At 40.1% G+C, this 12,059-nt stretch overlaps 1 protein-coding gene across 1 annotated transcript in view; it reads right to left on the bottom strand.

The window, feature by feature from the left end:
- col7a1l (collagen type VII alpha 1-like) overlaps window positions 1-12,059 on the bottom strand; it is a 265,380-nt gene that overhangs the window by 98,414 nt on the left and 154,907 nt on the right. The window contains exons 68-72 of the mRNA XM_078419535.1: window positions 4,545-4,622; window positions 3,984-4,064; window positions 3,021-3,047; window positions 2,525-2,560; window positions 1,568-1,627 (exon numbers count right to left, since the gene is read on the bottom strand). Coding sequence (XP_078275661.1) covers window positions 1,568-1,627; window positions 2,525-2,560; window positions 3,021-3,047; window positions 3,984-4,064; window positions 4,545-4,622 — 282 coding nt within the window. The remainder of the gene's footprint in view (window positions 1-1,567; window positions 1,628-2,524; window positions 2,561-3,020; window positions 3,048-3,983; window positions 4,065-4,544; window positions 4,623-12,059) is intronic.

Genomic DNA, 12,059 nt, shown 5'->3' with positions numbered 1-12,059 from the left:
GCTGTCTATACGGAGTTTGTACGTTCTCCCCATGACTGCGTGGGTTTTCTCCGAGATCTTCAGTTTCCTCCCACACTCCAAAGACGTACAGGTATGTAGGTTAATTGGCTTGGTGTACGTGTAAAAAATTGTCCCTAGTGTGTGCAGGCCTCGCTGGTCGGCACGGACCCGGTGGGCCGAAGGGCCTGTTTCCACGCTGGATCGCTAAACTAAACTAAACTAAACTTGCAAGGCTTTGTCTTATGCCTACCTCTTCTCCCCCTTATACAATTGGTCTGAAGAAGGGTCCTGACCCAAAATATTGCTTATCCATTTCTTGCACAGATGCTGCCTGATCTGAGGGTGACACGGTGGCGCAACGGTAGAGTTGCTGTCTTACAGCGCTTGCAGCACCAGAGACCCGGGTTCGATCCTGACTACGGGTGCTGTCTGTACGGAGTTTGTACGTTCTCCCCGTGACTGCGTGGGTTTTCTCCGAGATCTTCGGTTTCCTCCCACACTCCAAAGACGTACGGATTTTAGGTTGATTGGCTTGGTATAAATGTAAAATTGTCCCTAGTGTGTATAGAATAGAGTTAGTATGCGGGGATCGCTGGTCAGTCTGGACTCGGTGGGCCGAAGGGCCTGTTGCCGTGCTGCATCTCTAAACTAAACAAAAAAAAACTACTCCAGCACTTTTAATTTGGTCAAGATTCCAGCATTTGCAGTTCCTTTTGTCCCCATTAACCTGCCCAAATCTTTTATTTCACTGCTCTCTGTTTATTCCTATTAGTTGTAGAGATATAGCATGAAACCTGCACATATTTATGATTCACTTTATCAAGTTCAATATAAAACACAAACAGAGGACCATTATCCAACATCCTTAAGGCCTCCTTGTTTCTTGTTTGTTTTTTTCTAATTTTGTGCTTTTTCTTGTAAAATGTTTTTGCACTAATGTCTTTTTTTCCATGCACTATTCCATCTTTTAGAATCTTAGGTGTAATTTATATATAATTTAATATAAATTTGTTTTTGTGCAATGCTGTGCAATCCAGGATCAATCCCAAAGTCTGGTGCTATCTGTTTCCACCCACTTCCCAAAATTGTGCGGGATGGTGGGTTAATTGCCCACTGTAAATTAACATTAGTGTGGAATTGACAATAGATTCTGAGGGTGGTTGATGAGAATATAGGAAGAGCAAAATAGCTAAGGGTAGAAAAGATTAGAATTTGAGCTAAAGTGGATGATTGTTGGTTAGTGCAAACTCCGCAGACCGAAGGGCGTGTTTCCATGCTGTACAATGTGTAGAAAGGAACTGCAGATGCTGGTTTATACCAAAGATAGACAGAAAATGCTGGAGTAATTCAGCAGGTCAGGCAGCATCTCTGGAGCAAAGGAATAGACGATGTTTCGGATCGGAACCCTCCAGTCTGAAGAAGGTTTCTGACCTGAAATGTCATCTATTATTATTTTTCTCCAGAAATGCACTCTGACCCGCTGATTTACTCCAGCATTTTGTGTCTATCTTCCATGCTATAAACCTCCATGACTCTAAACAGAATGCTGGCTTCATTGGCTTCATACCTTTTGTCCAGGAGATCCTGACTGACCAATTGGTCCTCTGAAACCAATGCCAGGCTCTCCCTGGTAAAGCAAAATGGAGATATTATTAAATGCAGATCATAATGAATCATTGATTATAACCATAGACATTTTATTCTGTTTTAAAAAATAATTTATAAATTTGAAAAGGTCCAATATATTATTGTTCACATCTCTGTTGATGACCGTTGTCAAAAATATTAGCCCATTTTTATTTGTAATTTCAGGTGCTGACTGACTGGTATACTTTCATTGTGTTCTATGTTGGGTCAGAATCCTGGAGATCCTGGAGATACATTCTGAAAGAATGAAGTCGGAAGAGGGGGCATTGGTGAGGATTCCCTGACCACATATTGGATGGATTAGACTGAGGGCAATTCCACTGGGCAAGGAAATGGAGACGAGGGATGGTGAATGGTGTCAAAGGCCGCAAATGCATCTGGGAGGGTGAAGAGTAATCATTCAGATTCAACCTATGGCAATATGACCTCCAAATCCACTACTCTAAATTGTGCTGCAACCACCAATCCCTGTTCACCAAACCGCTTATCCTTCCCAATCCCAAGGGTTCATTAAGAGTTTCCTGCCCTGCCATGTGTTTTCATTTCTTAACAATCTACGATGATTAGAAACAGGAACACCAGCTCAGTTGATGAACATTTTTCATTCAGCTCATGGACAATAGACAATAGACAATATACAATAGGTGCAGGAGGAGGCCATCCGGCCCTTCGAGCCAGCACCGCCATTCAATGTGATCATGGCTGATCATTCTCAATCATGGAGCTCTCATCTTGTGACTGTGAGGTAAAGATTCTTCTTAATGGGGGATGCTTTTAATACCACGGGAAAGGCAACCCCCAAATGAGTCAACACTAAAAAATCAGCAAAGATAATAGACAATGCAGCAAAAAATACAAATGTGGAGACTAATCTTACCTTTTGACCCTTTTCACCAATTTCTCCCTTGGCACCCTGCAGTTATAATAAAGTTATTTTAAATTGGTGTCATAAAGAATGAATTATGTTGATCGATTAATTGACTTCTTCATCAACAGTAGGTAGACCCAAAATGCTGAAGTAACTCAGCGGGTCAGGCAGCATCTCAGGAAAGAAGGAATGGGTGACGTTTCGGCCATTCCTTTTCTCCTGAGATGCTGCCTGACCCGCTGAGTTACTCCAGCATTTTGTGTCAACCTTCGATTTGAATCAGCATCTGCAGTTATTTTCCTACACATCTTAATCAACAGTGCTTACTGACTGCCTTTTTAGTGATATAGTTTCTATATATCACATTGCTTGTAACAAGATGGTAAAACTTTAATCATAATTGAACTATAAGTTAAAATATTCTAAAATTGAAGCAAAAACAGTAAAATATAATTTTATTAAATTTTGTTAAATATAATTTGTATATGGTATTAACAGTCCATACCATGTTTCCTGCTGTTCCTGGTTCTCCCTGTAAAAAAACCAAGTAAAGACAAACAAGATGTGTGTTTGCTAATCATTGGGCTGGAGAAAAATTGAAATTAATTTAAATATTGGTTTCACTATTTGGAAAATTACTCATCGGTCATGTTTGTATTAGATTAGGAAACATTTCCTAGGCTAGGACATGGTTGCAGGATTGAAGAAATGCTACTATTTTACAACTTCCATCCATCTGAACAGTGTAATCTTCCTTCATAAGATTTTAAGATGTGGTCTCATTGAACAGTAGAACAAGCACAAGAGTTCAAGCCTTTTTCCGACACTAAAGAAATCAATTCATGCACAAACTATAAATGTCAGGAGAACATATGACCAAATATTGTCTTGAGTGACAAGTTGATACAAAGGTAAAAGATAATCTGGTCCACTAATGTCCTTCAAAGGAGAAAATCTGCTATTCCCACTTGGTCTGGCCTAAATATAATTTCAGACCCACTCCATGTGATTTGAAAGAGAATGTTCTCCGAAATAGATGTCACTAATGCCTTCTCAGAGGCCAACTACGGATGGAGAATTAATGCTGCCCTTCTCAGAGATGGCCGGATCCCATTAAATAAATTTATTAAAAATTCGGAAGGGAAAATAGATTAAATCACTGTCACAAATTCACTAATCCAGTACCTGAATTCACATTTCCATTCCCACACTTTTAAATGTGTGGTGGATATCTCAATTGTCTTCTGATTTTGCCCAAATACTTGAACATCACAAACATCAACTGGAGATTAGTACGCTGTAGAATGGCACAGATCCATCTAACAGTCAAACCCAAAATATAGTGGCCCCACTCTTCCGTTCAGTGAACTGAGCTATTCAACCTCCCAAGTCAGATACAATAAAGCTGTTTCTTCCCCAGCAATGCAATACTTTCAAGGATGGTTAATTATGAATGAAATGCATGTACCTCCCTTCCTTGTGATCGAAGTTTTTTTCTTGCCCTCAGTTTCTTTTCTTTTCTCATTCCCACTGTTCCTGATATCCATGTCTGCAACATAAAATTATAGCACATAAGATATACCTACCAGGTTTCCCCATCTCAGTGGATGTAAAATATTCAATTTTGATGTTGTTTTGAAGATACTTATGAATGAGTCCATGGTTTCCACGCCAATATTAATTCCTCATTCAATAATACTCTCTGGCATTATTATGTGGATGTGTATTGGATCATACTTTGTGCATATTGCTGCAGAATTTCCTATCACTGCTACAGTGACCACCACCGGCAATAAAGCTCCGTGGAATGGCACTGTAGGTATATATAATTTTAAATTAATGCAGGTTTTCCGCACTGTTCACAATGCTGCACTTAAATATATTTCTGATACTATTCTGTAAATGAGAAGTGTGACCAATGTTATTCAGATGGAGTATTTCTTAATTATTTATTTAGAACATATATAATCATTTTTAGTATGAAGTATCGCTCAGACCTGCTGATTAACTAATGCACGTTTTGGTTTACCTGGTCTTCCTGGAGTGGATCCATTCTTCTTACTCTTATTAAAATCTTTTCTGAAGTCTCTGTGGAATTTTGTTTAGCCTGTTTCAAAAAAATCAGAATTTGTTAAATAAAGTTAAAAGTCTGATGCATCATCTCCAATGTTTTAAATATCGTTCTATATATTGTCACATCTCCTCATCTAACTAACTAGATGCTTTATGCAGATGTCGCTCGAGACTCAAGAGAAACCAATGACGTCCTGGAAGGACATGGCCTACCCCAAAGTATTTGTCTTTGTATGACTTTTTATTAACATATCTCTACAAGAGATATCCATGCATTTAGAATTAGATGTGTGTGACACAACTAAGAATTCAAAGAGCATTAATTTTCCATTTCATCAATTATTAAAAATGTGCCTGAACACTAATTCTCAGCCTTAATTCCAGACGAGAATCTCTGAGGCACTGATGTGATTATTTCCAAATTCACACATTGGCATAGACTGTCAATTTACGAAGTTGAAATTAGCATTGAATTAGAGTAACTTCTTTTCTGTGGCTCCAGTTTTTGCATTAATGTTATGAGCAATTCTACATAATACACATAGACCAGAAAATTGTGTTTCATTTATTTAGTTTGGATTTGAATCAGGTCCTGGAGGTGCAAGCCCAAGTATAATTTTGTGAGGGTCCAAAGTTGTATTCCTCTTTTTCGTCACCACTTTTTACCAGGAATGTCCTGTGCCTGTAACAGAATCTCTCAAAATGACCTTGTTGTGCATTATTGTACAGCTATAATGTAGCTCTACATGAAAAATTGAGAAAGAAAAATCCTTCGTCATAGCAGAAGCAACATCTCAATTGTGATGGAAGAGGATATATTATGAAGGCAGTTTGAATGTGCAGCCTGTTGGAGCTTAGGCTGAACGGGTGAAACACGTGTCGAAGCTACCAGGATCTCACTACCATTGTAGTATTGAGCTTTGCTACTTCTGTATAATTTTGCATAGCAAGGGAAAAAAGAAATCAGGAGGCACAGCTCAGAGGGCATTTAAACCAAGGCATCACCGGGGGAAGCTGTATGTCATGGAGAGAACGGAGAATAGGAAATGGATTGTGATATGTGTGAGAACAGGAACAATTTGATAGAAAAACTATTAACCTGTTGATCTCTCAATTAATCAGTTACGGTTACACGAAAGGAAAATGCAATTCCTCGGCTCCATTAATGAGAGAAAAGAATTAGTGCAGGGAAAGGGCGGAAAACTCAAGACAACAGGCTGTAAGGTTGCAAACGTTAGGACAGATGGAAGTAACGTTACCGTGAGAGTGAAGGGAACATTGAGAAAAAAAGCTATTGAGAAGCACAAAAGGTCAACAGCTGACATCTATAACATCTGATTGTGCAGCGCACAATGAATCATAATAATGAAACTGGAGGCTTATAATGGAGGAGCAGGATGTAATTACCTTGATAGAAACTTGATCAGGGATGACACTAAAGATTAAATATGCACGGCTAAAATGTTCTCAAAGAGATAGAAAAAGTGTGAAAGACCGGTGGCCTGATTAATTAAGGCTACAGCTTCTGGTGCAGAAAGGGAACAGGTTCATGTTCATACTATGGTTTAAAATTATAATGAATCTGACACTACATCTGCAATTCATTTTGCACATCTAAATAGAAAGAAACTGCATTTGAAGTTTGGTGAGTGCTGTGGTGGTATGTTGTAATTGTGAGGAAATATGTAGAATATGAAAGGATGTGCTTGGTGTGATGAGATGAACCCGATAAAAATAAAGAGAAAGGAAGTCCAATATAGTGACTTGAAATGGAAAATAGATAAATAGAGATCTAACTCAATGAATGCTTGAAAAAGATAGCTGAAGAGACATTGAGCCTTTAAGAGATGGTTAAAAATAAGGCGAATACAATACAATACAATACAATACAATATATCTTTATTGTCATTGTACCCAGGGGTACAACGAGATTGGGAATGCGCCTCCCATACGATGCAATAATTTAAGTAATTAACAGCAACCCAATGAAACGAAACAATTGTAACAGTTTTAAGACAGGGTAAAGTGCAAGTTGATCTATGCGTTGTGGCCATCCGGCTCAGCAGGACCGGTTCATAGCAGCTATGGCCCTGGGGATGAAGCTGTTCCTGAGTCTGGAGGTGCGGGCGTAGAAGGCCTTGTATCGTCTGCCCGATGGAAGGAGTTCGAACAGACTGTTGCAGGGGTGTGAAGAGTCTTTGTGGATGCTGGTGGCTTTTCTGAGGCATCGTGTGTTGTAGATGCCCTCCAAGTCTGGTAGCTGTGTTCCGATGGCCCTCTGAGCTCTATGGACTACCCGCTGTAGAGCTTTCCTTTCTGCCCCCGTGCAGCTGAGGTACCACACAGGGATGCCATGCGTTAGGATGCTCTCTATGGTGCAGCGGTAGAAGGTCGTCAGCAGCTGTTGGAGTAGACCAGACTTTTTCAGTGTTCTTAAGTAGAACAGTCTTTGTTGTGCCTTCTTGACCAGCGCAGCAGTGTTATTGGACCATGTTAGGTCCTCCGAAATGTGAGTGCCCAGAAACTTGAAGCTGGACACTCTCTCCACACTGTCCCCGTTGATAGAGATCGGGGCATATTCCCCGTTATGTGACTTACGGAAGTTGATGATCAGCTCCTTGGTCTTGGTGGTATTTAGGGACAGGTTGTTATCCGAGCACCAGTCCGCCAGGTTCTGCACCTCCGCTCTATAGTTTGTTTCATCCCCGTTGGTGATAAGCCCAATCACCGTTGTGTCGTCTGCAAACTTGACAATGGTGTTGGTGTCGAATGCAGGAACACAGGCGAATAAGCGCCGGATTAAATACAATGAGGCAAAATCAAAAAGGAGAGCCAAATATTTGACTGGAACCTACAAAATCTATACTTCTTAGCATTTCTTGGCCAAGGTGAAGACCGTTTGTGGAGCCAAGCCTTGATCTGAAGTACAATCAGGGTAAATGTGTACATTTCACCAGCTCAAAGGCTGATCCTTTTGGCAGTACAGCTCATTTTGAGGCCCAGACTGCAATTGAATTTGTCCCCCCTAAGAAAAAGATCTAAAAAATCCTTGTATTGTTTGAGTAGGCTCTCAAATGTAAGCAAGAACTTCTTGAGTATCCAGCAAATTCAATATTCATGTAGGATGATAGTTATGTCATAAACAGTTTTGAAATTAGTTTTCTTATGTTATTTTCTTGTACAATCGGAGATGGTTAAGAACCTTTGAGTTGGAAGACTGTTTTCTCTCCTTGATAACTAGTTTTCAAAGGCATGAAATACTTGACCATTTATATCTGTTATAATATCCTTTTTATAAGATGTATTTAAAAATGTGATGTACTGAACCACGGGAACAGCTCACAATTTGTGATTAAAGTCTTTGTGTACAGTTGAAGACCTCATGCAATGTAGGCACCCAAGTGTTGAAGGGTCGGCTCAAAGTGCCATCAATAAGAATGTCTCCTTTGCTCTAGATTCCTCCTGCTCTCTTTGCCTGAAGGCAACTACTCACATTGTGCACTGTTCACCCCCAGTACCTGTAAAACGTATGTTTCTTAGCTATTTATTTGACTCATTAATCTCTTGCACATTCTCAAAGAAATCTGGGAGAAAAATGATAGAAATATTAAAAATTAATATAGTTAACATTTTCATTAATTTTTGATAAAATTGTTTCCAGGCTGCTCAGCGATCCGAATGGGTAAAACTCTTCTTGCCAGGGATGCTGCTGCACTGCATGGATGGACAGAGTGTGTGGGTCAGGATATTGGCAAGAGTGTGAGGAGGGATTTTTGGACGTAGGATGTGGCCGCTAGTCATGTGAACATATGTTTGGATATCTCAGCCAAGCCTGGTTCCTATTTTTGCCTACCATCAACTCTGGATACTGTTAAGGATCAGGAACACATCCCTTCTTCCAATGTTTCTGAGGCCAATGAATCTTATGATTGTTCTGTCTAGGTTTTGAGAGAGGTAACTGAAGTTAAGATCTGTCAGAAGGAGCTGCAGATGTTGGGTTAAACCAAAGATAGATACAAAATGCTGGAGTAACTCAGCGGGACAGGCAGCATCTTTGGAGAGAAGGAATGTGTGACGTTTCGGGTCGAGACCCTTCTTCAGTCTCTCCAGAGATGCTGCCTGTCCCACTGACTTACTCCAGCATTTTCTATCTATCTGAAGTTTAGGTCTTTCTGGTCTCTACAGTTTAGAATTGAATTTAGAATTAGGATGAGTTGGTATCCTTCTGATAGCCATAATAATCTTTGATGTTCATTGCAAACAATGGTTCAGGAATGTTTGAACACAAACCAAGAAATTAACTCTCTGATGTTATGTTGTAATCATGAGTTGAAAGATTATTTTATTCTACACTACCCCAATAATGGACAGGACCTGATATGATATGCAGACCCGCAGCGAGGCAAAGTTGCAGCAAATTAGATGTTTTGCTTATAAACAGGCATGATACAATATAATTCCTATACCTATAATTCAATAGCATTTAGCAATGTTTTATATGCATAACTACAGGGCCAACTACATGTTACATTTCATTCAACTCGTGTACAGTGATAAATGTGGAATGGCACATAGCCCTGCCAAGATAAATTTGGGCACTTGGGTTAAATTGAGGCTGGTGTATGTATTTATAAAACTGTGGCTTCTGTTTGTTTTTATGCTCTGCAGTGCAGTTGTCTTTTTATTATTGCTAAAAGCACTAAGTGAAGTGGTGCTGAAATGTCTAGCAGAGTCACATAGAGTGAATGTTTTCAGATTTAAGCGCTGGTCTTACTCTGTCCCTGTAAATTCTGTTCAGATTTTCTGCCCAAACACTTTCCAAATTAAGGGAATGTTCCTGTGAAACGTTGGTGTCCTTCTGATAACCTTAATGTTCTTCGATGTTACTGCATGCAATAGTTCAGGAATGTCTGAACATAAACCAAGAAATTAATTCTCTGATGTTATGTTGTAATCACGATTTTAAACGATTATTTTATTCTTCTTTGTTCATAGTTGAATTGATATTTCATATGACCCAGCTTTATTTAATTTCAACGGCAAGAATATTTCCACCAAATACCGGGAGCCATTGCCCTCACTCCCCAATATCTTTCTTTTGTCACAGAATGATAATGTCACGTGCAAGGGCAGCGTGTTTTACCAATTCTTAATTGTCCCCAAGACTGAGAAACTGACCAGGCTATTTCAGAAGATGGTTAAATGTCAACCATGTTGATGGAGCCTTAGCCATGAATAGGATTTCAAAAGGTGGGAAATTTGTGAAATTCTCTGTGCTGGAGGGCTGTAGTGGCTTTCCTATTGATTGCAATCAAAACAGAGATCAAGGTTTAAATAAAGGAATGTGAATTGGACAGGGAAATGGTGCTTCAGGTGCAAGCTATGACAGAGCAGTTCTGCAGGATAGTGAATAATGAAAGGCTTGGATAGAGTGGATGTGGAGAGTATAAGAAAATAATTGCAGATGCTGGTACAAATCGAAGGTATTTATTTCACAAAATGCTGAAGTAACTCAGCAGGTCAGGCAGCATCTCAGGAGAGAAGGAATGGGTGACGTTTCGGGTCGAGACCCTTCTTCAGACTGACGTCAGGTGGGCGGGACAAAGGAAGGATATAGGTGGAGACAGGAAGATAGAGGGAGAACTGGGAAGGGGATGGGAAGAGAGGGACAGAGGAACTATCTAAAGTTGGAGAAGTCAATGTTCATACCGCTGGGCTGTATGCTGCCCAAGCGAAATATGAGGTGCTGTTCCTCCAATTTCCGGTGGGCCTCACTATGGCACGTGACAGAAAGGTCAGACTGGGAGTGGGAAGGGGAGTTGAAGTGCTCAGCCACCGGGAGATCAGGTTGGTTGAGGCGGACTGAGCGAAGATGTTGAGCGAAACGATCGCCGAGCCTGCATTTGGTTTCGCCGATGTAAATAAGTTGACATCTAGAGCAGCGGATGCAATAGATGAGGTAGGAGGAGGTGCAGGTGAACCTCTGTCTCACCTGGAAAGACTGTTTGGGTCCATGGATGGAGTTGAGGGGGGAGGTAAAGCGACAGGTGTTGCATCTCCTGCGGTTGCAGGGGAAAGTGCCCGGGGATGGGGTGGTTTGGGTAAGAAGGGACGAGTGGATCAGGGAGTTACGGAGGGAACGGTCTCTGCGGAACGCAGAAAGGGCGAGGGGATGGGAAGATGTGGCCAGTAGTGGGGTCCCGTTGGAGGTGACGGAAATGTGGGAGAGTCTAGGACTAGAGGCCATAGCCTTAGAATTAAAGGACATTCTTTTATGAAGGAGATGAGGAGAAATTTCTTTAGTCAGAGGGTGGTGAATCTATGGAATTCTTTGCCACAGAAGGCTGTGGAGGTCGTCAGTGGATATTTTTAAGGCAGAGGTAAATGGATTCTTGATTAGTATAGGTGTCAGAGGTTATGGGGAGAAGGCAGGAAAATGGGGTTAGGAGGGAGAGATAGATCAGCCATGATTGAATGGCGGAGTAGACTTGATAGGCCGAATGGCCTAATTCTACTCCTATCACTTATGACCTTATGACCAAAATGGCCTGCAGCTGTTCCTATATGTTCTTATTCACTTCCTGAAGGACATTGGTGCTCCTTGTTTTCAAAACAATTTCATAGATTTTTAGTTCAGTTATATAATTGCTTAACCTGAATGCCCCAGCTAATGTGATGGCATCAGAATTCTAGTCCTCGGATCAATGTATCGGGTCTCGACCCGAAACGTCACCCATTCCTTCTTTCCAGAGATGCTGCCTATCCCGCTGAGTTACTCCAGCATTTATTTGTCTATCGTCAGGATAATAACAACCACTATGTTACCATACTAAGCAATAATGACTAAAATTTAGTCAAGTTATCTAGGTGGTGAGAAAACTCACAGTTGAAACTTCATTTTTTAATTGAAAATGTGGTTTAATAAAATTCACGAAGAAATGGTTCTTTTAAGACAAGGGTAGTTTATTTTTGTATTTTACAAGGCATGTTTTATTTATCCTTTGCGTATTAAGTACAAATACAAAATTCAGACTTCAAACTTTCCTTTCTGTAAAGTAATTGAGCTCAAGGAAATAGTCTTACAAAACAAGATAACTTGCTTGTCTAGGGCTTTTTGAAAATACACACAACCAGATAAAAATTCTTAGAACATTTAAAATCTTTAGTTGCAAAGCCATTTTACAACTTTTTCTGGGAGGCTCAGCTCCTGCAGATATTAAGCTGAGATGAAGTTTTCTTACAGAGCTAGATTCTAATTGACATGACAATTTAAGTGTATTTGTAGATCTCAATGTGCAGCTTCATTCTGTAAATTTTTCAACACTTGATGAATCATTATGCTTGTTAAAATGAGAAAAATGTATCTATTGAGGGGAATTGTATGATGTATCTATTGTTGTCACTTGCTATTGATGTTAAGCCTTCACGGGGCTGATACAGCATAGACTAGAGTTCAATAGAATGAAATTAT

This window comes from Rhinoraja longicauda, chromosome 23, assembly GCF_053455715.1.
Source record: "Rhinoraja longicauda isolate Sanriku21f chromosome 23, sRhiLon1.1, whole genome shotgun sequence".
Taxonomy (NCBI): Eukaryota; Metazoa; Chordata; class Chondrichthyes; order Rajiformes; family Arhynchobatidae; genus Rhinoraja; species Rhinoraja longicauda.
This window is presented reverse-complemented; position numbering and strand designations above follow the sequence as displayed.